The sequence below is a fragment of the Ambystoma mexicanum genome, chromosome 4p (genome assembly GCF_040938575.1).
Source record: "Ambystoma mexicanum isolate Mex_15411 chromosome 4p, UKY_AmexF1_1, whole genome shotgun sequence".
In the NCBI taxonomy this organism is placed as follows: domain Eukaryota; kingdom Metazoa; phylum Chordata; class Amphibia; order Caudata; family Ambystomatidae; genus Ambystoma; species Ambystoma mexicanum.
The window spans coordinates 1047711799-1047739544 of record NC_090927.1 but is presented as its reverse complement, the minus strand read 5'-3'; the positions used below and the strand labels follow the sequence as shown (position 1 = coordinate 1047739544).

At 48.9% G+C, this 27746-nt stretch overlaps 1 protein-coding gene across 4 annotated transcripts in view; it reads right to left on the bottom strand.

The window, feature by feature from the left end:
• Positions 1–27746, bottom strand: part of MCM9 (minichromosome maintenance 9 homologous recombination repair factor) — a 907286-nt gene that overhangs the window by 358382 nt on the left and 521158 nt on the right. For all 4 annotated transcript variants that reach the window (XR_011260482.1, XM_069606612.1, XM_069606614.1 and 1 more), the window contains exon 5: positions 5364–5564. Coding sequence is in view for 3 of the 4 variants with exons in the window: in XM_069606612.1 (XP_069462713.1) it covers positions 5364–5564 (201 nt within the window). In the remaining variant the exon portion in view is untranslated. The remainder of the gene's footprint in view (positions 1–5363; positions 5565–27746) is intronic.

The window sequence follows — 27746 nt, the reverse complement described above, 5'->3', positions numbered from 1 at the left end:
TGCGGAGGATGCTAACAATGTTCCCGTTAATGACGGGACCGTTGTTTGCATCCTGTTCTGCTAGCGGGTGCCGCTCTGCACGTCTGGTCTGACCAGGCGTACAGGGCGGCCCTACGAGCAAAACTCGTAATGAGGCAACGGCGCCGGTAGCACTGCCGGCGCCGTTGTTGCCTTACCGCCAGGGTCATAATGAGGCCTAGTGTCTACTAATTCCTGTTTTTATTTAAATTAGTACAATCAGAAGACCTCTTCTCACAGATTTGTCTTTTGAGTTTTTGGAGGCATGAGCAACAGCTCAATAAACAGAGGCTCAGGTTTAACTTCTTTGATTCACGTAGAACCGAAGACAATTTGGAAAAGGAACTTCCCATTTGCCAGTGTTGCTGCCATAGTTAATCTCCAATTTCATATAGCTACTAATCTTCAATCTGCCCTGGCTTTTTAGCCAACACCACTTTGTATGTCTGCATTTGTAGTCCCATACTCAATAGGGCCCAGATTGAAAAGTTTGAAAATTCAGGACTGGCTAAAGGTACAGCACACTGTACACTATAACCAGAAATTACTGAGTGGCAAATTACTTTTCGGTACTTACTTTGTGTCGCTAAAATAGGTGTATGTATAGGGGTAGAGGTATGGGAGGGGTGGCAAGGAGGCTTGGGGGAACTCCTCCATTAAATGGGGAAAAAAAGAAAAAATGTCATGAAGCAACTACCACACAGAAAATCAACACTCTGATTTCTGTTGATGAAATCACATAGAACCCTTTAGTGGGCAATAGCTTCTCAAACATAGCTGGCAACTGGCTCCATGTGGTTTGTGATGGTTCTATGCCATGGTATCACTGGCCAGCTATGTTTGACAAGCAACTGCCCGCTAAAGAGCTGATAGTCATGCACAACTTTCAAAAGTGACTTTGCTGATGACTGAAGACTGAGATGCAGAGATAGTCATGAGAAGTGGGCAGCTTGACTGGTCAGTAGACTTCAAAGTACAGCTTTAACAATAGTTGGGTTGTTTCGATATTTGACTTTACTTTGAGATGGGACAAACCCTAAATATCTAATTTTATTCGAGGAACTTCAATCCATGGTTTGGACATAACACTGTGTGAAAGTGCTCATTGACCCTCACTGGGTACTAATCTTAGTTTGTACCTGCTTAGAAAACGTATTACTATTTATCTATTTAGCTCACCTTTTTATTTTCCTTCGAATACCAACACTGAGGTCATAAGCAGAAAGGTAATTACACTCCATTGCTGTCAATTCCAGTTTCGTTATGCAGTGAATAATTGATTGAAAAGACATGTTTACCAGCAAATGGTGATTAAAAAAACTTGAAAGGTCAATTTGAAAGATCAACTCTTGGAGCATACCTAGTCCACAAAATGGGAGAAGGTAGATTGTTCAAGAATGCACCCCAACTTAGAAGCACATCTTGTGCCTAAATGAAACTTCTATCAGAATGAGAAGAAAAGAAAGAGAAAAACAAAGTCAGAGAGCGAAAGAAAAGAAATAGATTTAATTTCCTGTTTGGGATTGATTGATTGATTGTTTATTTACTATGCACTTATACACAAGTGTTTCAAAGCGCAACCATGCATGGGAGGGGAATACATAGGGAACACAAGACAAGCAATCTTACTAGGCAAGGTGCAATCAGATTATAACAGAAACATTAAGTGCGTGGCGGGGCAATCAGGAACAAGCGCGCCCTGTCCCGTCAGAACATGGGTTAAGTGTAGAGAGATACCATTCTCATGGGTCGTAACCGAAGTGCAGTAGTACTGCGGCAAGTGCAAGGCCTGGGGGCAAGTGCAGGAGGCTGGCGAAGAAGCTTGGGACTTGTTAGGCTCTGGAGGTGCACTAGGCAGCCAGTCGTCGAAGCTGAGCAGAAGGAGACAGAGCGAGAGAGCAGAAAGAGGTGGTTAGTAGAGGAGGGGTAGAGAGAAGGTGAAGGTGAAGAGTAAAGTCTTGAGGCGTTTCCAGACCTTAAGGAGATCCGGCTCAAGACAGAGAGGAGCAGTGAGGCTGTTCCATAGGGAGGCACCTTCAGTGGATAAAGATCTCCACCTCCCCACCCCCTCGCCAAGGCGGATCTTGGAGAAGAGGCTCACTCGTAGAGAGTTGAACGAAGATGCGTGGAGGTCTGGATTGCCCGGTTAAGAAGAGAGCATGGTAGATATAGAGTGTGCCCAGGCCCCAGAAAGCCTTTTGGACAATGCAAAGGGTCTTGAAAATAATCCTTGCAGCGCGGGGAGCCACTGAAGGGATTTTAGCGCAGAGAAATGGGTCCCTGGGCATGAGGCCAAGGATAAGTCTTGCGGTTCTGTTCAGGATGAGTTGAAGAGGACGGAGGGTAGAAGAGGGCAGGTTGAGAAAGACGCCATTTCAGTAGTCCAGCCTCGAGAGGACCTGGGCTCTGGAGACAGTGAGCATCTAAGGGAAGGTGAGAAAAGGTAGAATTCCTCTGAAAAGGTGCAGTTGGTGGTAGGACTTTTTAGAGATGCCCGTGATGTGAGTTGAGTCAAAGATGACCCCAGATTTTTTGCCTCGTTGGTAGGTGGAGACGCAGGGCCAAGGGAGGCCGGTCAGAGAGAAAGAGGGAAGGCGGGAGCAGGGATCTCAATGAAGACAATCTCTGTCTTACTGGCATTGAGGCAGAGGTTGTTGGCAGTACACCACAACTGAATTGCAGACAGACAGGCGGGTATGAGTGAGGAAGAGGCCGAAGGTAGCCTGAAGGAGAGCTGTGTGTCATCCGCGTAACACTGAAAGTTGTAGGTGAAGGTGGCTATCATACGGGCCAAAGGGGCCCTGTAGTCATTGAAAAACCAGGGGGATAGGTTAGATCCCTGGGGGACACCACACGTAGAGAGAGTGATAGGGGAGAGGAAGGACCCCATTTCCACCTGGGATGGCCGGTCAGAGAGAAAGGCGGTTAGCCACGCCAGGGCCTGATCAGTGATGCCCAGGGTATCATGGAGACATGCAATCAGGGTGTTGTGGTTCACTGTATCGAAGAGAGGGGAGAGGTCGAGTAGAATGAGGACAGAGAAAAAGGAACTTGGAGGCAATGCTCAACCGTCCAGCTTTGGATGCTCATCAGGTCACCTAGAGACCAGTCTGAAGCGGCATGCCTGCGGCAGGGCATTCAGGTGACACCACTGTCAGTTGCCATGGGCTGCTGAATATCCCTGATGGAGAGAGGTGGTCTGTGACAGCTTCAGTAAAACCCACAAAGGGTCACATAGGGACTCTCCTGCCGACAGGGCACTGATGAAATACACACCTGGCTCGTCACACAGATCATGCCACAATTAGCATGTACAAGAGACCTAGTGCCCCCCCCCCCAACCTGATAGGAAGTACTGGGGAAATGTACCTGGACCACTCCCAATGCTTAGCTTATGAGGTTTGATAAAAATACAGTAGGAGGATCTGTACAAAGTGTCGCCTTCTCCCGCTTGACATAGTTCAGCATGAGCAGTTGAGTGTTTGCATTGACCTTAACTCCCCACAAACAGTAAGACATTCCTCCATCTATCTTGGCCATAGGTCGAACACATCTACACCCATCACGAAGGGCTTTGCTGTCTTTGCATTCAGTGTTCCATGAGCCACAGCAAGCAGGATAGTATCCACATAAAGGGCGGGCTGAGCATCTGCCTTCCATTTACTCCCAAAACCAAATTGAGTATACTGATAGCTGTATGCTTCCTGGGCCTCTTGTATATGCCTAAGAACCTAACTACCATTGAGTTCAACTTGCCCTTGGCTCTTCTCTGGTCCATCCATTGCCTGCTGAGCCATTTCCCTTGCCTGGTTAAGCTGCCCAACTAAAGCATATTCACAGTTTGTAGTGTCTAGATTTCTAATTCTACTACACCCTATTGTGTATAATTAATTTATTATCGAATTCCTGTTACAGATATTTCTTACAAGAGTCAACTTTCTACATACCTTGAGTCTGTTTAATGAGGTTAGTTTGGAAAGGTTATCTATTTTACCCCGGGGTAGTCTGGTTTAGCACAGTCAAAAGACCATCAGGATGGAAGCACAGAACCGGTTAAACTATATAGAGAACTGAAGCTGCTCTGCAGTCTTTAAACCTATAATGGGGTCACCTGTAGAGTTGAATTTTTAGAAATATACATTAGTTCTTGTGTCCCAGGAGCCATACTGGCTTCCCGTCTTGGGCTTGATGGGAGCTAAAGCCACTGCAGTGGTCAGTGGGAGACGTACAGAGCTTCAGATAGCCTGTAAGCCCAGGCTGCCTACTTACATGCACTGTCTGGGGGAAGTAAAGTCAACTTTACACCTTTTATTTTTTGCTACGATGTCCTTGCATGACTTACCCAACTCCATTGAATTTTCTTCAATGTGCACGTTCTCCCTCCCAAGACCTGCAATGTGCCCAGCTTTCCCTCTACTTCACGCCTCAAGCCCCCTCCAGGCAGAGCCAATCTCCCCTTCTGAAGCATATATTAGAACATGGAGGTGGGCATAGCTCAGCTGAAGTGGCACAGAGCATGTCAGAGGGTGTCCTGAGAGAAGAGGAGTGGTTCATTGATCAGCTACATGTCTGAAGATGTGCAGAGTGTAGGTGATGGGATGCAGAGAAAGGCTGAGGGTATTTAGCGAATGAATGAATATGCAGCAGGTCATGGCATAATATGTAAAGTATACATGATTATGTCAGGAAAAGCATTAACTGGCCAAGAGCGTGCAGAGCATAAATGTGCATAGCTGTGCGTTTGTAAGGCAGGCAACTCTGCACACACTGTATCAGATTCAAGGGTGTACAGTGTGTTAACAGTGATTCAACATGCAAAGTGTAACTGAAGGTCAGGTTGTGCAGGCCATGGGTAAACCATGGTGCTTTTCTCAAAGCTAATATTTTGTTACCTTAATAGTACAGATCCTAGATTGTGATATAGATCCCCTCATACCTGCCAACTTAACATTCCAATTGGGAGATGGCAGGACAGGCCTTATTTTTTCTTTGCATACTGGGAATTGTAATCAAGGACTGATAATGGAGAAATAAAGGAACATAAGACCCAGACTGTAAAGAAAAGGCAGAAATGGATTACAATCTCCTGAAGGAAAAGGGGCATGCATGGGCTCCTAGAAATGGAGGTGCAGAGGGGGCTGGTGGTCTACTATAAAAAAGATCATAGTTTCCAACACAGTAGTGGTTTGACTACTCTAGTCCATCACATGGATGATAAAACCAGATACTCACCTAACTGACAGCCATTACAACACTCTGACAAGCATGAAATACATCAAAATCAATTTGTGATTATGCCTACATTAGAATGACTAAACAACCAAATCTCAAACCACTGAACTCACCTGCCAAAGGATCGTTCTCATACTTCTCCCAGAAGTCTTCAAACTCCTTGCGGACTTCTTCATTGATGACAACTCCAGTGGGCTGCTGGTTATTCACAACAATAAAGTTGGCTTGGAGAACAATCTCCACATCACAGCGCTTGTCCAGACAGAAAGGTTTCCACCTGTGCATTACCACACCATATACGGTCACGTCATCACCTGGGGAAGAAGAAACACAAATGATGAGCCAACAGGCAGCTGATTAACCCAGGTTGTAATAGCAATAATACCTGTGCCAGCATATACATTTGGCCCCAAGCCTCTACCGGGCAATCCAGACCATCATTGCAAGTATTATTGCTTAAAGGAAAAAGACTGAAACTTTGGATATTTATCATAACAATCTATACAAATCTTATTGTTTTGAGCCCTTGTTGATCTCATAAAAACTGCATTGATCTGCTCCTCTAATTTTGAGACAGTTTGGCCTTTAAAGTGTAAGAACAGTTTTGAGCTAGGCAATTTTAGTTTGTACACTAAGCAGTTCAGTCAGAGACCAGAAATTAAGGAATATGTCACCACCATGCCAATCAGGTTGACCCATTTCCCACCCTAAACCAGACACACAGACGGGACATGGTCTCCAGTTATACTAATGCGTACACTAATTCTGTGAATATAGAACTTCACAGCCTCTGTTAAGAAGTTGATCAATGTATTCACTACAGATTTACTAACATTTCAATGATGAAAAACATACTAAATCCCATCTAGTGCTAGGGGTCAAATGTAATAGGAAACAAGCTCTCCACATGTATAGTGTTTATTCTCTGTAGAGAGTTGAGTGCCTTACTCATAGCTCCCTTCTTTCAGTGTACATACTTTTACATTCATTTTTTAGCCTCTTCTTCATTGGACTGTGCTTAAACAATGTATCCTTTTAGGATAACATCTCTGAACAGTCTTCAATGCTGGATTTCCTGGGGAAGTCACTTATTTTGAGGATCAGGCAACAGCGTGTGGGAATACTTGCTGGCATATAGGACCCAACAATTCGGCTTCATACCTTGTACATTTGAGTGTCCACGGGGTCCTGGGCTAAAAGCCGACTCTGCATTTCTTCACAGGGATCCATTCTGGTATAAGGGACACTGCATTTTCAAATAGGATCACTTGATTATTAATTGGGTAACTTCTTCCAGGATGCCCGCAATGTGAGTAACCCCCAGATCTGGGACTTCTTGCTTTGCCATTCTCTAAAAAGATTTTTAGTGTGCTGCCTTGAAGGTTGGATTCACATTCCCTTGAGTATAAATACAATTATGGAAGTGGTCATTGAAGACAGGGATATTTGTATAGCAACATATTGTAGATATTCAGAGTAAGTCCTCAGACTCCGAAAGAGCAATGACGAGGATGACTCTGCAATGTCTGGGGTCTTGGCCCAACTACACTCCAACTCACAACCCCCTTTTTCTTGCACGGCCTATTCTTCAAGTCAATCCTCCTTTACAACTCTCCCTGGGTTACTTAGTAGCCTACAGACAGGTTTACAGCCATGTGACTCCCCATGTTTGGTGTTTCCTTGACACTGTGATCTGCCATCCAGTGATAAGCAATGTTCAGAACCCTTCGCACCTCCATTCCATTGTTTCCGAAGTAGTGCCTTAATACCTGGTTTGCGATTAGTAATGTGTCGATGATGTGCATCTCAAACTGATCTAACGTCAGGGCACAGATCGGCACTAGATGGCCAAAGAGCTCAGCAAAGACAGACACAAAAGAACAAAGAACACAAGTTAGTCTAACTTGTCATCAGGAATGGAGCATAGAAAAAACCATGGAACGGAACAACTGTCCGCAACCCTGTCCAGAAGAAAGAAAGAGGGTGGATTGCTGTATGCAATAGGACATATCCCTACTTTTGCCACATTTTTGCGAGAACTCAAAACAATACTAGAGCATGGAACATGCCAGGGGCAGAAAGGTGGTAAAAGCTAGGCTGCAGGCAGGTGGAAAGGCAAATAACACTTCCCCATAATATTTTAAACTGCAGTAGGCATTGAAATAAAAGCATCAGGTATGGAGTGGGTGGGTGCTGCAGGGAGGGATAAAGTAGGAGAAATGGCCCAGTGTGTGCATGCCTTTCTCAAACCATTTATACCAGTCTGCATGCCTATACCCTTTACCCCAATTTTCCAACTCACGTATCCATTACCTAGACATGTTGTCAGTAGCTGCACGTGGGCATCATCATTGAATTTATAAACACTGAACACCTCAGCCGACATGCTCGCATCATTATCTTTCATTATGTATCTCTGCCACTGTGAAGGCATCATGAACCAAGACAGACAACAGATTCAAACTTCAAAATAAAATGGTTGATTAACTCAAATGCCAGAATGGTTGAAGGCCTAACTTGCCCTATTCTAAGGTGGAACTTCCCTACCTGAACGAAACTAAGGTAAGTCAGAGTCAGTAAGTTCAACTTAAATGTCTGTCTGTGTCCAAGGATTATCCTTGCCCTCACAACTAAAGCTAAACAATGTTTAGGGATGTTAACAATAGCTCCACAAAAGTCTTGAGATTACCTTTCCCTAGTTCAAACAGTTCCACACAGTCCTCGGGGTTCCCTTCCCCAAGTTCAAGGAAGCATAGTTCCAAAGAAAAGGGTCTTGAGGGCCCACTCCTCAAGAAAGCATTAAAGTTAATCCAGTCTCAAGGTTCCCTTCCCCAAGACTTTAGTTTCTCAATTTATACTTGGTCTCAATTTTGCAATGTTCAAAACAACTTCAAATCAACTTCGTACTACTTTGCGATAAGCTTAACAGTTCAATCAGCGTACTCCTTCTGGTTTGCTTTAACAAGGTCTTTGGCTTTCAGAGAGGAAGGATTCAGTGGTCCAGGCTCAGTTGTCAAACCACACGGTCCACCCATTACAGGTTGAGCAACCAGGAACCCTATGTTCTTTGGCCCACACAGGCTCTTCTGCATTTGTCCCTGTGTGTAAGTTCACATTCACTTGGCTCCTCCTTGTCAGACTCTTGGCTCTGCCACATTGTATTATATATGCTTGGCCAGTGCTGGGTCGTGCCGCACTGTATTCATAAATAAGAAATGTATTTATTTATTTGTTAAGCGCACTAAACTCTTAGGCATCAAGGCGCCATTTCATTCTTAAGGCATACATTACAATTGACAGGCATAAGTTACGGTTTACAGATAAGTCAGTAGTCGACAAAGCGGACCAGCTAATAAGTCAGTTAGGAAACAGGGGTCTTAAGGTGCTTCCTGAAGGTCCAATAAGATTGTTCTGAATGAAGGTGAGGGGGCAGAGCGTTCCAACTCTTGGCAGTCAGGACAGGGAAGCTGGAGAGAGCCTTATTTGGATCTTCTGAATTGCAGGATGGAGAGTACATTGGAATATGCTAGGCGGGTAGGTCTGGTGGAGTGGCACTTGGTGAATTTTTGAGACAAGTACTTGGGCGCCTTATTGGAGAGGCACTTGTACGTGATGGAGAGTGACTTGAAAATGATGCGCTCCTGGATAGAAATTAATAGTTACTCACCATAGTGACTAACATACTCTTAGTCCATAGTCCCCTTTCCTTCCTACTGTATGGGCGTCCCTCGCGAGAGATGAGAGACAAAACCTTTTTCACCAGAAAAATCTTCTTCCCTTTAAATTTAGAGGCGCACAGGGCACGGCCCTGGGAGCATGCGCTCGACTGACTCCGCCCACCGGCGCCACTCCTCAGTCCCCATTGACGTGTCGACAATATGCAGCATTGCCTAATGACACCAGTATTATTAGGAGAGGAGGATGGTGGGACGTATGGAGAAAAGGGGATTATGGACTAAGAGTACTTTAGTCACTATGGTGAGTAACTATTAATTACTCTTACATCCCGTCCCCTTTCCTCCATACTGTATGGGGGTGTCAAGATGAGGCTCTGCAATGACTAAGTATATCTCTGTTCCCAAGCACCGGCCAGGGAGGAATGACGCCACTCCCTGGCCAATTATTGAGGCCACAGGTGCAAAAGGCAGGAACTCGGGTAACCAGGCAGATGCAAAGGAATAGGCAATCAAGCATGAATAACTCACAACAATGTATAAAACAGCCTAAACAAGGAATGAAATGACACCTACCAGTGTGCTTTGTGGAGCTGCAGTATGGAAGACAAATCCCGAGATGTCCCTCCCTTGGGTAATGTCGGTAGATAGGGGCCCCAACAGCAGCAGGATGACCAAAAGGGCCACAGGGATAGGCCGTACCAAACACCTGAGGTATCACAGATGTAACCTGCACCTTGATGGTAGAGAGGAGATGGTAATCTCTAAAGTGATACCTTGAAGTGTCCAAATAGCCAGAGGCGTATTCCAAAAGAAGTCTGTGATCCAAAGCCAGTAGTCAATAATCAGCTAAGCAGGAGTTCCAATAGGCTAAATCCAAAGTAATCCGTGATCTGAAGCCAGTGGTTAAAAACCAAAACAAACAAAAAAACAAAAAGTTCCAGAACACCAAATCCAATAGGGAAAAAACAGATTCAAAGCCAGAGTCCGGGAGCAAGGTCCAAAATCCGAAGTCGGGTAACAAAAGAGCTAAACGCCACTCGCCCCAAGAAAAACAGCTGAGAAGCATGGAGTTGCATTGCCGGTGGTCTTTTATACAGAAGTGCTTCCTCGTTGGTCATGTGAGCGCGTCTGCACCCTCGCGGGGTCACGTGAGCGACGCTGCGTGCACCCACGTGACCAGGAAGCACCAACCAGTGTGTGCGGCGGCTTGCTCCGGTCACAGACATCATAACCGGGCTTATCCCAGCGCCAACGCGACCAGAGCCGCCAAGTTCCTGGACGACGCCTTCCTCCTGTAACAACCCTGGAGGAACGAGGAGCTACCACAGCATCCCGCTGCTGTTGGGAAGGCGAACAGGTATTGCGTTGTGGGGAGGTTTTGGGTGGGACATGAGTGGGAGCGGAGAAGATACCATGCCTGGAGCGTGTGGGTGGATTTGTGACAGGGGGATTACAACTGAGTGTAGCCCCAGGGTGGAGAGGAACCCCCCCTTAAGCGAACAGGTTTCTCAGAACCGCCTGCCCGTAAACCGCATCTGGCCTATAGGCGACGTCCAGACAGTAGTGCTTGCAAAAGGCTGAGGGAGTGGCCCAGGTGACAGCCCTACTGATGACCTGCCACGGCACATGGTGCTGGAAGGCAATAGCCGTGCTCTTGGCCCTGATAGCATGGCCATGCAAATTGGATGGAACCGGCCTGCATTGCCCCCATAGGCCTCTTTGATGGCCGCGACCATCCACCTAGAGTTGGAGGCCTTGGAAGCCTGATAACCTGGCCTTGCACCTCTGAAGGTAACGAAAAGGGCATCTGACTTGAGGAAAGCCCTGGTCCTGTCCAAGTAATACTTGGGAGCGCGCCTGACATTGAGGCGATGCAAGACTTTCTGAGGTTCATCCTTGGGATCGGAGAAGAAAGTAGGTAGAACAATCTCCTCGTTAAGGTGGAAGGCGGATGGGACCTTAGGTAGGAAAGCAGGGTTATCCTTGTGAAAAGTGGTGTAGGGCACTGATGCCACGAGGGCCTGGATCTCGCTGACCCTGCAAGCTGAGGTGAGGCCCACGAGCAAAGCTGTCTTTATGGTAACCAATCTGATGTCAGTGGATGCCATTGGCCCGAATGGTTTGTGGGCCAATGCCCCCAATACCACATTGAGGTGCCAGACTGGATGAGGCCTCTTCACGGGAAGATAGTCTGTGGAGGCACGCCAGGTTCTGCTTGACCACAGGGTTAGAGGAGGAAAAGAGACCCTGCTCTGAATTTCTGTAGGCACCTATGGCTGCCAGGTAGGTGCGGCATGTATCGACTTGCACTCCGGAGTGTGCGAGGTGTTCCGAAAAGGAGAGGAAATCATCCAAAGAGCACTTGAGCGGGTCAATCTCCTTAGAGCTGGCCCAGTGTCAGAATCTCAACCATTTGCTTTTGTATTGGCTCCTGGTAGCTTTGCTTCTGGCGCCCTGTGCAATGTCCAGGTTAGCCTGGGACAGGTTCAAGTGTTTCAGAGTGACTTGCTCAGGAACCACGCTGCAAGGGCTAGTTTGTGAGGCGCAGGGTGGAGAACTCTGCCTCCCTGCTGTGTCAGGTGCAGAGCTGGGCCCACCGGTAGGTGAATGGGAGGCGTGTCCGATATGCTGAGCAGCTCGGAGAGCCATGGTCTCGCCGGCCACCATGGAGCTATCAAAATGATGCTGAGGTGACACGATTGCTTTATCCTGCAGATCACCCTGTGGACCAGGGGGGTGGGCGGTAAGGCGTCCACTGTAGGTGGGATTCATCGCCCAGGGAGCCGGGCCCTGCCCCTGCCAGGAGGCGAACTGCTGGAATTTGTTGTTGTCTGGGTAGGCAAACAGATCCACTTGGGGATGCCCCCATCCGAGGAAGATTTCCTCCAGTACCAGGTCGTTCCAATTGCCACTCGTAATTGTCCGCCCCCAGTCTGCTGAGCATGTCCGCCTCCAGGTTGGAGACTCCCGGGAGGTGGACAGCAATGAGGTAGATGTTGTTTTCCAGGGCCCATTCCCACATGCTGATAGCGAGGTTGCACAGTGAAGGGGATCTGGTACCCCCTGCTTGTTCACATAGTACATGCTGGTGGAGTTGTCGGTCTGGATAAGTACTATCTTGCCCTCTATGAGAGGGAGGAAGGCTTTGAGAGCCAGCCATATGGCTTTCAACTCTAGCCAGTTTATGTGGGACTCCTGCTCCTGCCGGGTCCAGACACCATGGACACTGTGGTTGTCCAGAGTGGCTCCCCAGCCCTCCAGGGAGGAGTCAGTTGTGACAGTAACCCGAGGGAGAGGCTACTGGAATGGCCTGCCCCGCCGTAGGTTGAAGTCCTCGGACCACCAGAGGTGGTCCAGGCAGAGAGACGTGGTAATGTCCACAGGCTCAATTGTGAGCCCTTCTCCTGATTCCAGGAAGCTGCGAAGTGCAGCTGTAGTCTCCTCATCCTGAGTCTCGTGTGGGGGACGGCCAGAAGGACCCCCGCCATAATCCCCAGTAGGTGTTGGTACCACCAGGCTGAGGTTGCAGTCCTGGAGAGGAGGTGCATAGTAGCTCTCTTGATGGCCATGATCTAGTCCTCTGAAGGGAACACTCTCAGGGAGCCGGTGTCGTCCCAGATGACGCCCAGGAAGGTCAGCTTCTGCGTGGGTTGAAGCTGAGACTTCCTGAGGAGATTGATAGTAGACCCCAGGTCGTGGAGTGTTTTCATAAGCACAGAAGCGGTGTAAAGAACCACCTCCGGAGATGAGGCCCGGTCGAGCCACTTGTCCAGGTCTGGGTAGATGTGGTGGCCCTGGGCCCTGAGGAGAGCTGCCACTGCATTCATCAGTCTGGTGCATACCCTGGGGGCTGAGTTGAGGACGAAATGTAGAACCTTGTACTGGAAATGGAAGCCCATGATCCTGAAGCGCAGAAAGGACCGATGCGGCTGCCAAATTGGGACGTGTAGATACGCGTCCTTCAGATCCAGGGAGCACATACAGTCTTCCCTGTTCAGTGTCTCCGCAATGAGAGCTGGCGTAACCATTTTGAATTTTTGTAGAGGTAGGGAGAGGTTGAGGGTGGAAGGTCCGACACAACTCTCAGGCCAGCCTGGTTCTTCACCTGTATGGCGAAAATCCTGGAATAGAAGCCCAATCCTCTCTGGGAGGCTGGGACTTCTTCCACTGCCTGGATCTCTACAAGTTGCTGTCCCAATCTGTGGGAGAGGAGGGGATGAGGGAGGAGAGGGAAGGACTGGTAGGCAGTACCCCGTGGAGACTACAGATAGGATCCAGGGGTCTGAAAAGTTTTGGCGCCAAAATTGCATGCGAGAGGCAAGCCTGCCCCCCACTGGAGACACATGGTCCCGTAGGGGCGTGTCATGCCTTTTTACCCTCTGAGGCTGCTGAGGAGGAGGGGGGGGATTGGAAAAACCCCTTGCCCCCCCCCCCCCCACCCTTATTTTGTTGTTTCCTCCCATGCTGACTCAGGGAAACAGTCAGGTTGTCTGGACCTCCGTTCCTGGAAGCCTCAGAACCCTCCAGACACCTGCCCCTTGTCAGGGCATGGATTGGACTGGGTGTACGCCTTGGGCGTGGCTTTCGTAAGAATAAAGACTTAGCGGTCTGTGAGCTGTTCTTTTTTATCTAATTCTTCATCAGTGGAGGAGTGGAAGAGGTCACTAACCTTGAATGGAAGGTCCAATATGTGTTCCTGGACGTCCGGGTTGAACTTAGTAGCCCAGAGACGGGCCATCCTTCTCATGTCTGTGGCGATGCAGATGGCCCAGCCAGAGGTATCAATTTGTGTCATGACCCTTGCCCCTGGCCTTCACTGGCAAGTCAGCCTTCCAGTTAGGGCCAAGTCAAAGGCCTTAAAACCTCATCCAAGACTCTCTTGGAGTCAGTCCTGGCGTCTTTGGCGCCAGGCTCATATCCATCATGAAGACCAACATTAGAATGGGACTATTTACTTGGGATTATTTAACTTGGGGGGGGGTTCAGCCAACATGGAGGCACAAACATAGCTCAGTTACAAGGAACTGAGCTATGCAGTCTAGTCTTTTGGGTGTGGCAGGCCTGGGACTACTTTACCTGGACTACTTTGGGTGTGCCAGGCCTGGGACTATTTTACCTGGACTACTTCACCTGAGACTGTTTAAACCACACCTAAACAGTAGAACATGCTTTGCGTTATTCTGCTGTGGGCAGCGTAATGGTCACCATGTCCAGTTCTTTGATGCCAGTTTACCTGAAACTGTCATGACCCGACGAAATTTCCCCTTCTGGACCTCTTGGTCATTGTCACGAAGGGCTTGTACTCCTTGTTCCTCCCAACATGGCCGTACCAAGCTCCGTGCTACGCACTAGCTTTCACGTTGTGGCGCGTACTATAAATTGGTCACGCCCCTGCGGGTCCACGCGTCTCAACCCTATCTTCGGTAGTGACCCGACGTGCGCTTACTCTCTTCATTGGTTTCCTTGATCCTCTTCCTTCCTTCCTTGCCTTTTATCCTGTTCCTGGATTTTCCCCCCTACTTACTCGTTCATCGCTAATCCTGGATACCCTGGAACCACGAACTTCCCGGAACTCTGAAAGCGTCCTGCAACCTGACGAGGCTCGGGCGAGCCTATTCAAGACCCGAACCATCCACAGGAAGAGTCCTGCAGCCGAACAAGGGAGATCCCGATCACAGGTGAGACGGGGGGAGATTTACGACAGAAACCAAGGACCTGCAGAGAGCGAAAGAACACTACGAAGCTTACCTGGAACAGTATCCTGTCTTCAATCCATCGCCGACTTCAGTTCCTGAAAGTTCGAACTCCATCATCCGGCACCGCATGCATCCTGGAATACCATAACCTGGAAAGAGGAGAAAGAAAGACAGCATTAGTAAGCGTTTACTCACGTTTCCTCCCGAATGAAGAAAGCCACACAATTCTTACCTGGGTAGTCATCTCCTGGTCAGTATCATTGCTGGAACATTATGGCGCTCGGCGAGGAACATCGCAACCTGCAAGGAGAGAAAAGATACAGGTTAGCAATATAAAAGGCGAAACAGCGCAGCGCATCGCGCATTACTCACCTGACAGCATCGCGCACGCCACGCTTTCGTCTACCGGCCCATGCTCATCTTCAAACTGCATGACAACACCAAAATACCTTTCCGTACCTAAAAGGAAAGAAGCAAGACATTATTATTCGAACTAAGAGGAACATAAGAACTGCATATAAAGACTGTAAAGCAGCAAACCTATGGAGTCGCAGCAGGCCTGGATTCCCACACGGGGGCTTGCACCAGTGAAGTAACTTGGTCGCTACTCGCCCCCTACACCTACGCGCCCCTGCCACGAGGAGCAGGACGGAGAATCCACCTTTTACAATATTAAGGTGAGGAGAGGGCCCAAGGGGGAGGAAGGAGTTGTGGCCAGGGGAAGTGGGAAAACAAAGACAATCTGGTGTTGAATCCAGCTCTCCTATATTGCAGACCCATCTTTAACCAGAGGCCTTACCAGGGAACCGGGAGAGGGTTCGAGACTGCAAATCATCCAACCAGGGCTGGGTGGCGTCCCCGTGGATACCAGGTGAGCGTAACACTATGGGCCACTGAGGACTCCATGATGTCAGACTCTACCAGCCTGGCTTCTCCTAGTCCCCGCTTTGAAGCAAGCCTGGCTTTGGAGTGGGAGTTCTGAGAGGAAGTCTGCGATTTCCCGCCAGAGCCTTTGGTTAGCAGCTGCCAGCATGGCATTGGCATGATGCAGGGAGGCGGAGTACAGCTTTTTCCCGTACGCCTCCAAGATCTTCTCCTCCTTACCTAGCAGCGCCGAGGACAAGGTGGCCGAGGACGACTGAGGCTTAGAATAGAGTGACGCTGCAGCGATCACCGAGACCGAGGAGTGCGGCTACAGATGAGCCAAAAGCAAGAGTGTATCCCCCTCTAGGTGCCTGTACTTAGCGTCGGGGCGCTGATTGACAGTTTGGGCCAAGTGCGGCTTGAGCCACCCCTTCTTCTGCATCGGGATCCCCGTCTTGGATGGGGGCCTTAGGGTGAGGACCTCTGCCAGGACCCCCTCCTCGGGCTGCTCAACCTCAGGCTGGGGAAGGCCCAGATAATCCGCCAGGGTCGCATGGCGTTTGTGGAAGGTCCTTGCTGACGATGGCGTGTCGGGTTATCCTCCTCATCTGTGTCTGCCTGAGTGCTCGGAGGATCCAGAATTGGTGGAGGGGTACCGGCGCGCCGCGGGCTGCGGTGTGAGAACCGGAGCCTGTGGAACCACCTGTATTGCCTGAGGCACGGGGGCGGGGGCAGGAGCCGGCAAAGGAAGCGCGGGCATCGCTGGGGCCTGAGGCACAAGAGCCATTGGAGGAATGAATAAGGGTACCGGTGGAGTGACCTGAGGGAGCATGTCCCAGCTAGCATCCCGAAGGATAGACCCCCATCTGGGGTGTTCGCATCAGCACCAGAAACCTTTCGAAGAACCTGCCTTCGGAGGCTGAGGAGGTAGCACGAGATATTGACGGAGTGGCCATGGGCTGCTGGGGCCAGAGCACACACTGTCAGGGATGCAGGGGGAACCTGCCCTGCGCTGCTCATGAATAAGCTGTAGGCCACGTACCTCGTGACCACAGTACCACAGGTATCGGGCGAGTGGCCATTTTGTCTGGCGCCTCGGCCATTTTATCAAGCTGCATGCCAGAGTCTTAGTGCCTAGCTCGCTGGAACCAGCCCGTCCAAGACGCTTGGTGTTGGAGCGTAAGGCCTATCCCGCACCTCAGGCCAGGGCCTGGAAGGCGTAATGCCCTCAGCAGAACTGCCGGTAGTGCTGCATGAAGGTGCCCCCTCAGACATTATGCTGATACTAGGGCGTTGCCCCTCGGGAGTAACCCGGTATAAGAACCCTGTGGTCCCACAGCACCAATAGCAGAAGGATCAGGAGACCCCTCGGCCATAAGGCCGGTAGCTGGACTAGCCTTGGTACGGGCGCTGGTACTAGAGCCCGATAGGCAGTCCATCGGGCGCTTCTTCGGAAAGGAGTTGCCCTTGCGAGGTACTATGGAGAATAGAGGCCTGGTCTTTGGCCTCGAACGAAATTTGATAAAATCCTTGAGGTCCTTCGGAGGCGACGCCTGGAAGAGCTCCCTCCACCTAGCCAGTCTGTTTTTCAGCGCTCGAGGTGCCAAGGAATCACACGCAGAGAAACCTTCCCAGCTGTGGTCGGGGCCAAGGCAGCAGAGGCAAAGGGCGTGGGGATCTATTGTGGGGAAGAGCCACTTGCATGCTGGACACCTGCTGAAGCCCGTTGAAGTTGACATGCGCCGGTTAGTGTAGCATCGGAGGACCACGTATCTAGAAGAAAAGACAAGATAGAAGAATATCTGGGGAAGAGCGCGTGGTATTACGTGGTCGAAGCCAAACCCAGTAGCGCTGGTGAAATCGGCCCGTTCCCATCGATGCGAAAAGGGAACTGCAGAGTAGCGCTGGTGGGTGGTGAGGTCCGGCGAGCGCATGCTCCCAGGGCTGCACCCTGGTGCTCCTCTAAATTTAAAGGCAAAGAAGATTTTTCTGGTGAAAAAGGTTCCGTCTCCTGGTCCCTCGCGAGGGACGCCCATACAGTATGGAGGAAAAGGGTCGGGACGCAAGAGTATGCCAGTGTACTTTTTTACTGGCAGCTGAGTAGTGATCTCATGGGAAAGCAGCCAAAGACTTAGTAAATAACCTAGTAATACTCATGGACAACGGCCTGGAACCGCAAGTCAACGCAATCGCCAAAAAATGCTTCTTCCTCCTGCGACTGCTCAGAGGATTACTCCCCTAGCTTTCCTTCCCTCACAGAGCCCTCACAATCATATCCCTGATACTCACAAGAATTGACTACACAAACAGCCTCTACCTTTGAATGCCGGAAAGACTCACCAAGAAACTCCAAAAGGTGCAAAATACTGCAGCCAAAGTCTAAACAGAAGAGACCAAATCACTCCGGCACTGAAAAGCCTACACTGGTTACCAGTAGAAAAGCGCATCAAATTCAAAGCACTCTGCATCGCCACAAAGCTTTGCACAGACAAGGAGCTGTATTCCTCAAAGACCAGATTAGCCGGTATCGCCCAAGAAAGGGCCTATGATTCAGCAACGACCTACAAATAGAGGCAAAACACTACAAAAAAAGAACATTTGGTGGAATAGAGTTCTCACGTCTAATTGCTAACATCAAGAACAACATGCCCAAAGAAATTAGAAGCACAAAAGAGCACATCACTTTCAGGAAACGGCTAAAAACCTGCCTATTCAACGGACAATGACAACCTCGAAGGACACCAGCAACAATAACACAACAGACAAACAACTAGAGTGGAAACGAGATGGGCCAAAAAACCACAGCCAAAACAGGGCTAGATACCATCTGTTAGGCAGAAACCTGTGCAGTTCCCTCTGGGACCACTGCAAAAGATTTAAGACTACAGGTGTTTGGCAGTAAACCCACTTGGTAGCAGTCTGCACCACACAGATTCACTTGGTAGCTGTGGCTGAGCAGTCAGACTTCCCTCAAGAAGAGTTAGGCAGTATACAGAGTATTCACAATAGGTCAGAAGAACACAGTAGAGCAAGTAAACACTGACCAGAGCTTGGTGTAAAAGAGATATAATTATTTATTTTAAACCACATCTAGAAAAACACACAGACACTAATAGTAAGCAATTCAAAAACACGGTCACTAAAAGATATACACTCCCTTAAAAGAATATTAGACAATTCTTTAGTAAAGCCCCACTTATTTTCAGACAGCGGTGAGCGCTTAACGTAGATGGCACTCTAATAATTCGTTTTAAAAGGGAGAGAAAAGCAGAGTATATATTGAAACAGATCCCAACACTTTTACAAGAACAGAACAAGAGAGAAGGCAAAGTAAAACCGTGAAGTTAGAGTTCAGTAGGCCGGATCCACTTTAAGGGGATCAGAACGAAATGTGTCCAAGGTCACACGGTTGCAGTGCACAAAAGTCTTGAAAAGGTTCAAAAAGAGTTGGACCAAAGAAAGGGACCAGTTAGAAGGTCAAGGCGGCCAGCCCAGTCCAGAAGGTTAAGGGATTATTATTACCTTGTAGCAATCTTTAGAAAGGGAGTCCTGGCGGACACGGTACCTTAAAGTGGTGAGAATACTCCAGCGGGGGCGGTTGTTCCTGGCAGCGGATGCAAGACGGTGCTTCGTCCGGGGGAAGAGAGGATCTCGTCAGGGAGGAAGACAGGAGTCCGTTGCACTGCCAGGGAAGAAACCAGCCGCAGAGTTCTCAGGTAAAAGGAGCGGTCCTTTGATTTGCGGTCCAGTGGTAAGTGGCTATCCGGGTTGCCGGGGTGCTTGGCACTGGCAATTCGACCACAAGGCATCCTGGGATGCGAAGAAAAGAAGGTAAACTGGTTGTGCCCACCAGTCAGGGGAAGAAGCCTCTCCAGCCGGGAGATCTTCTCTGTCGTCGGGAAGTGGCGAGTCGGTTCTGCAGGGCTCCACCGGTGGTGTCGTCGTGGTAGGTCGGCTCAGCTTCTCCCTCGTTGGATTCTCAGGTCCTGTGGCGACTTCTGAAGTTCCAGTCCCCAAAGCCCTGCTTTTATGCAGCACACCCCCATTCACTCAGCCTAGCTGTCAATCAAACATGCTAAGTGGTGAGCCGGGCCAATCACACAAGAGTGCGACTTGAGTTACCAAGGTAACTCAGTCCAGGGTGCCTAAACACCCTCCAACACCCCCTGTGGTACCCAGACATAGTGGCACCACTTTTGGAGGCTTCTGTGGAGAACCCTGCCAAAAAGTGGAACAAAGGGCTCGACTTGGTTTGGAGTCACAGAAGAGAACACAAACGCCATTTTAGATATGCCAAAAAATACCAACTGGCGAATTAATATTAAATAAATAAACCGGCGGTATGTTCGAGGCTATGAGAATTAAATAATTAAAGTTGGTAGCCTCGAACAATGGGAAAATCCCATAGGGATATATTCGCGGTCGAATATAGAAAGTAGTATCCACTGCCACCAGCCAAAACTCGATCAGGGGGGACGGAGACATGCCCCCTCGACTAACAGACCCTGGGGCAATCGAATTGCCCCAACCAGTATGTCCATAATATGATGGTTTGTACCAGTTTCTGTTAATAATTTGGGACTAGTAAAGCCAATGGTGACTTCACATGCCTTGGGAGACAGTAGTCAGTCCCAGGGTATGGAGTCTATGGTGGGGTGTCACTTTGACACCCCTGTGTCACTGCACGGAGGGTGCTGTGTAACACACATAGTAAAAACACATGAGACCCTATGGAGTAAAGGACCCCATAGCCCATAAAACACATTAACATTCAAAGGAACACCATAAATCATGTCCAAGAGTGGGAGAAAAAGCTCACTCTTGGCAGGAGAAGAAAACAAACTCCAGAAATCCAGCAAAACTGCTGGGGGACTCACTAGGTTAGGAAATTCAGCCTAAAGAGAGAATTCTCCCTAACACCATCAAGCGGCAACCAAAGAGCCACGCCAGAGGCTTCAGAAAAATGACCGACTTACTAACCCATTCTCTCCTTCCTGCTCCTCCAACATAACTGACGCCATACCAGACCATGGGCTAATCACACTACACAAACAAACCAAGAATCAATTTTATGTCCACACGAGCATCTCTAGATGCTGAAGCACACCAAAAGTGAACCACCCACATAGTCCATAAAACCATCAACAACGTAACTACACACCAAGACACTGGATAATCTTACAGCGACGGCCACCTGTGACTCTGGATCCCTTAGGGACACCATCTAAGCAGTGAGGACAACCGAACCAATCACAATCCCACACAACACACTTACACCAACACAAAACACTACCACACACCCGAGGCACTGAATCTTACCTCTACGGTGAAAACACGAGGCCTCCCGTATAAACTTCCACATGCAAAACAATACTCACAGGTGCCAGTTCCTCCTGCTTTTGAACCTATCCTCTCCCTCTATCCTCACCAATCCCCCCTCCCCCTCTCTTGCAGAGCCATGTAGAGCGCCCAGAGAATGCCCCTGGGTGGTAGCGGTACATGGTATGAATCAACATATGACATAAGTTATTTATAACACGCCTGTACACAAGTGTTTCTAGGCAGGACAAGGAAGGGTAGACGGATGGAGGACAAAACAAACAATCTTACTAGGCCTTGTGTCATCCAGATTGTGCAAGTGTTAGGGGGAGGAATGAGGAGACGTGCCGGGGGGGGAAGAGGAGGGGAAGAGGAGAGGGGAGAGTGCAGTGGCAAGAACATGGCATGTACTGCGAGAGTGGTGGCTCAGTAAGTGCAGAGAGGTAGGTGACTGTAGGGTTTCAGATACAATCCTTAAGTGGGTGGGAGGCCCGGAGGCAGTGCAAGGGCCTACTGGTCGCAGGTAGTACAGGATCCTGGTGCCTGTGAGGTTCAGCAGGTGGCCAGGTAACCAGTTAGCAAAGCAGACAGGAGCATCAGCAGGCGAGAGAGAGAGAGAGCGAGAGAGAGAAAGAAGGCAGAAGTGAAAGGGAAGGTCTTGATGTTAGGCAGAAACCTGTGCAGTTCCCTTGGGGAACACTGCAAAAGATTTAAGACCACAGGTAGAGCAGTAAACCCCTTTGGTAGCAGTCCGCACCACCCAGATTTACCTGGTAGCTGTGGCTGAGCAGTCAGACCTCTCTCAAGAAGAGTTAGGCAGTATGCAAAGTATACACAATATGTACCAAAACACAATAGCACAAGCAAACACTGACCAGAGCTTGGTTTCAAAAGAATATAGTTATTTATTTAAAAACACACATAAGTAAAAACACTCTAACAACGAATATGGTAAAAACACTCCAACACAGTTATAATGAAAGTAAATTCAATCCTTTCTCCTATCTAGACAACTCTAGGTTAACACCACTTAATTAAAACAGAGGTGAGTGCTTAACGTTAGATGACACTCTAGTAGTTTCCAAGAAAGGGGGAGAAAAAGCAGAAATAGGTTAGACACACCACTCTAAGGTCCAGAACACTTGCAATAGGCTTAAAGAAGAATAAAGTCACAGGTGAGCAAAAGTCACTAGGCAGGGCCCACTCTTAGAGTAGCCGGAGCAAAAATGTGCCCAAGATCACACTGTTAGTTAGAGATTCAAAGTCTTGCAAAGAGTCAGAAAGAGTTTAGAGTGGCTCAGAAAGTTTAGCCAAAGTGTCCCAGGCACTCCCAGGTTCGAAAGCCGGGGACTAAATCTACCCCGTACAGTCGGTAGCAAGGGAAGCCAGGCGGAACACAGTACCTTAAGCGGAAAGGATCCTCCAGCGGGGGCAGTTGTTCCAGGCAGTGACAGCAAGGCTCGACGTCGGTCAGGGGAGAAGAATATCTCGCTGAAGAGCAGAAGAGAAAGGTCGTAGCACTGCCCGGGAAGAAACCAGCCGCGGAGTCCTCCGGTTAAAGGGTTGGTACCGACTTTCGCGGTATGGGGGTAAAGTGTGGTATTCCGGATGCCGGGGTGCTTGGCACAGGCAAGGCGGCCACGAGATACCTCAAAAGAACGGAAAGAAGGCGAAAACTGGTTGTCCCCACCAGTCAAGGGAAGGAGCCACTCCGTTAAGAGTTCTCCTCGGTCGTCGGGAAAAAGTGGTGAGACGGTTCAGCAGGGCTCCACCGGGTGGTGTCGTCGAAGCAGGTCGGCTCAGCTCTTCCCTCGTCGGATTCTTGGTCCTGTGGCGACTTCTGAAGTCCCAGTCCCCAAAGCCCTGCTTTTATGCAACAAGCCCCCATTCACCCAGCCTAGCTGTCACTCAAACATGCTAAGTGGTGAGCCGGGCGGCTCACCACTTGGGCCAATCAGGACGGAGTGCGACTTGAGTTACCAAGGTAACTCAGTCCAGGGTGCCTAAATCCCCCTCCACCCCTCCTAAGTACCCCAGACAGAGTGGCACCACTTTGGAGGGCTTCTGTGGAGAAGCCCGCCAAAAGTGGAACAAAGGGCTCCACTTTGGGTCAGAGTTACAGAGGCGAACACCAACGCCATTTTAGAATCAAGTTTTGGCAAAAAGTCCCAACCGGAGTTATAAAAATAAATATATAAACCGGCGGTATGTTTAAGGCTACCGTAAATAAATAATTAAATGTGTTAGCCTAAAACAATGGGAAATCCCATAGGAAAATATTCGCGGTCGAATATAAAAAGTAGTTTCCACTGCCACCAGCCAAAACTCGATCAGGGGGGACGGAGACGTGCCCCCTCGACTAACAGACCCTGGGGCAATCGAATTGCCCCAGCCAGTACGTCCACAATATGATGGTTTGTACTGGTTCTGTTCAGGATTCAAGACTAGCAAAGTCTTTGGTGACTTTACATGCCCTGGGAGACAGTAGTCAGTCCCAGGGTATGGAGTCTATGTTGGGGAGTCCCTAGGACACCCCTGGGTCACGGCACAGAGGGTGCTGTGTGACCCACATCACAAAAATACATGAGGCCCTATGGAGTAAAAGACCCCATAGCCCATTCAACACAAGGTTTAACCAAGAAAACACACTTCAACATGTCCAAGAGTGAGGGTAAAAGAGTCTCACTCTTGGCAGGAGAAAAAATTAAACCCCAGAAATCCAGCAAAGCTGCTGGGGGACTCACTAGGTAGGGAAATTCAGCCTAAACAGAGAATTCTCCCTAACACTCGCCCCCCCCAGACTAAGGGACAGGAGGATTTAATCCACTCCTGGATGAACCTCATACCTCTAGTCGATGATATACATCCTAGAGAGTCCATCAGCATTTTGATGGTGACACCCTGACCTGTGCTCAATGGTGAAATCAAACCCTTGCAGGCAGATTGACCATCTCAATAGTTTTGGATTTTCCCCCTTCATTTGCATTAACCATCTCAAGGGTTGGTGGTCAGTCTGAATAACAAAAGTAGAACCATACAAGTATGGCCTAAACTTCTTCAGTGCCCACACAATAGCAAAGCATTCTCTTTCGATAGTTGCCCACCTTGTCTCAGGATCCTTCAGTTTCCTACTGATGAAGCAAATGGGGTGCTCCCTACCCTTCTCATCCAGTTGGCTTAGAACTGCACCTATACCTACATTGGAAGCATCAGTTTGTACAATGAAAGGTTGGTGGTAGTCAGGAGCTCTCAATACGGGAGCCTGGCAAAGAGCTCTCTTCAGTTTTTCAAAGGCCTGATTGCACTCCTCATTCCATTTTACCTTCTTAGGGAATTTGGGAGAGGAGATTACATTCAGTGGAGAAGCTATGGTCCCATAGTTCTCAATGAAATTCCTGTAATACCCAGTGAGGCCTAGAAAAGCTCTCACTTGGGTTTGAGTAGTTGGTGTTGTCCAATTTTGCACAGCTTCAATCTTGCTGGGCAAAGGCCTTATTTCTCCACCTCCTACCTCATGTCCAAGGTAGACCACTTTACTTTGACCAATCTGGCACTTACTGGCTTTGATTGTCAAATGGGCCTGTTTCAGAGCCTGCAACACATGTCCTAGGTGGTTCACATGTTCTTCCCAGGAGTGGCTGAAGACTGCAATGTCATCCAAGTATGCCATGCAGAAATCTTCCATCCCAGCCAGAACCTGGTTCACCATCCTTTGGAATGTGGCAGGTGCATTTTTTAGTCCAAAAGGCATGACCTTAAACTGGTACAAGCCAACTGGGGTCGAAAATGCAGTTTTCTCCTTGGCATGGTCTGTCAGGGCTATTTGCCAATAGCCTGACGTCAGGTCAAATGTGCTGAGGTACTTGGCTGCACCAAGTTTATCCACCAACTCATCTGTCCTGGGCAAAGGGTGGGCATCAGTCTTGGTGACTGCATTTAGAGCTCTATAGTCCACACAGAATCTCAAGTCTTTGGATCCTGCCTTTGGTACTAACACAACTGGGCTAGACCATGGACTAGTAGAGGGCTCTATTACCCCGAGATCAAGCATCTTCTTGACCTCTCCTTTGATGTGGGCTCTGATATGTTCTGACATTCTGTATCCTCTGCTTTTGACTGGCAGACAGTCACCAGTGAGTATCTCGTGCTGGCCCCAAGGGGTCAAGCCTGGTGACAGTGAGAACAGGGAGGCAAACTGATTTAACATAGATTTGCACTCCTCTTGTTGCTCAGGTGTCAGGTCTGAAGAGAGATGGACTCCTTCAACTTTTTCATCTAAAGGTATACCTCTGAGGAGATCAGGGAGAGATTCACTCTCTTCCTCCTCTGCAGCTGAAGCTAGAAGCAAGGCTCCTACATCAGGTCTGGAGATGTATGCTTTTAGTCGGTTGGTGTGGAAGACTCTAGGAGCTTCCCTGGGTCTGCCCAGATCCACCAGATAGTTGACCTCTCCAAGTTTTCCCACAACCTTGAAGGGTCCCATCCATTTGTCTTGCAAGGCCCTCTGCCTTGTTGGGAGCATAACTAGAACTAGCTGGTCTTGAGTAAACTCAACCATGTTAGCCTTTTGGTCGTGCCAATGTTTGACCAGGGCTTGACCAGCTTTCAAGTTGTCACTTGCTTCTGCCATCATGTGTGACATTCTCCTCCGGAGACCTATCACATAGTCAGTCACTCTGACTGGCTTGAGGGGAGGAGCACCTTCCAACCCCTCCTTAATCAGGGCCAATGGACCTCTGACTGGATGGCCATAGAGAAGCTCAAAGGGAGAATAACCTACTCCCTCCTGAGGGACTTCTCTATAAGCAAAGAGAAGGCATGGCAGTAGAAGGTCCCACTTTTTCTTAAGGGGTTCTTCTAAAGCACCTATCATGCTCTTCATGGTTCTGTTAAACCTTTCAACCAACCCGTTTGTCTGAGGGTGGTAGGCGGTTGAGAACTTGTAGGTAACTCCACAGGTTTTCCACATGGCCTTCATGTAGTGGGACATAAAGTTTGACCCCCTGTCAGAGATTACCTCCTTAGGAAACCCAACCCTGGTAAAAATACCAAGGAGGGCCTTAGCCACAGCCGGAGCTGTAACAGTCCTCATAGGAATGGCCTCAGGGTATCTAGTAGCATGGTCTACTACAACAAGGATAAACCTGTTGCCTGAGGAGGTTGGAGGATCAAGGGGACCAACAATGTCAATCCCTACCCTCTCAAATGGGACTCCCACAACTGGGAGAGGCACTAAAGGTGCCACATTCTTGGAACCAACCTTACCAGAAGTCTGGCAGGTATGGCAGCTCTTACAATATCTATCTACTTCAGCCCCCATCTTTGGCCAATAAAAGTAGAGTGAGAGCCTTTCCTTGGTCTTCTTGAAACTCAAGTGGCCAGCCAAAGGTATCTCATGGGCTAGTTGTAAGAACTGTTGTCTGTTTTCTTGTGGGACTACAAGGCGTTTGTAGTCTCCAGGTTCAGACTCAGTGGGTTCACTGTAGAAGAGGCCATCTTCCCAGTGCAACCTATACTTCCCAGGCTCTTGCCCATCAGCTTGAGAAGCTGCCTGGTGGCGGAGACCTTCCAGAGTTGGACATTCTCTTTGCCCCTTACGAAAAGCTGCCCTGCTAGGCCCACCTTCTGCCAGTAAAGACTGCAGCTCAGGATGGTCCTCAGGGTCCAAATCTCCAATAAGGTTGGGGCCTCCTTCTAGCTCTTCCTCAGAGTCTAGCTCAACCACACAGGGTTGTACCTCCCTCTCAGCCTCAGCTGGAGGGGGAGTTACAGGTGTAACTTTGGACAACCTAGGGGAAGTCCTTGTTGGAAGCACTGGAGTGCTTGCTGCTGGCTTTTTCCTAGGAGTCTTGGGTTGCCCCTTTGCTCCTGATCTGGTAGTTACTGCAGTAAGTTGCTCCAGTGGTAGAGGAGTGATTTCTGTCATCATCTCCTGAGATAACCCTCTCAGGGTTTTCTCCCTTGCAGGTTTTGTGAGTTCCTGAAACCTTTTGCTAGGAGGTCTGGGGGTATGAGATACAACTCCAAGAGCTTTGAGGTCATTACCCAACAGAACCCTACCTGGCACTTCACATTGTACACTGACAGGTATTTTTACAGCCATATCATTACATTGGATGAGAACTGGTAACTGGGGACACATCTGCACAGGCCCACCAGCTAACTTGGTGAGGCATTTGGGTGCCTTAGCAACATCCTCTGCCTTGAAAAATGATTCATCCACCACAGTTATGCTGGCTCCAGTGTCCCTAATGGCAGGAGTCTCCTGACCATTCACCTGGACACTGTCCTTATAATACTCTTTAGTATTATCTGGGATAGAGTTATAGACATCTAAATTCTGTTGCTCCCACAACCCCAGAGAGACTAAAGAAACACTAGCTGAGACTCCAGTGGGTTCATCAGCTAGTAATAGAAAGTTTCCACTTGCCATATGTACTTCCTCTTCTGGAGCGAAGGCTAAGGAGGCAAGCTGGACCCCTGAAGGTTTACCCTTACATCTGGGATCTCCTTTCACATGGTCAGTAGCCTTACAAACAAAGCATGAGCCAAAGGCTCGCTGGAATGGAGGCTTGTTCTGACCTCCTTCTGGTCTGGGACCAGAAGGTACACTAGCCTGATTTGGTTTCCCTTGTGGCTTACCCTTATAGTTTTGTTTGGGGCCCTCTTTGGAATTTGTAGTATTAGAATTCTCTTTGGAGTCCTTCTTAGACTGTTTTTCCCCATCCTTCTTCTGAGTTACCCCAGAATCCTTGTGAGTGGCCCTGTTGGCAACCCACAAGTCAGCAGCCTTAGCTAGTTTCCGGGAATCTAATTCCCTGGAATCAGCCAAGTGTTGTCTGAGCTCAGGAGAGCAGGCATCATAAATAGTCTCCAACATAAACAAATTCTTCATACCTTCATAAGTGTTCACCTTGTAACCCTTAATCCATCCCTCTAA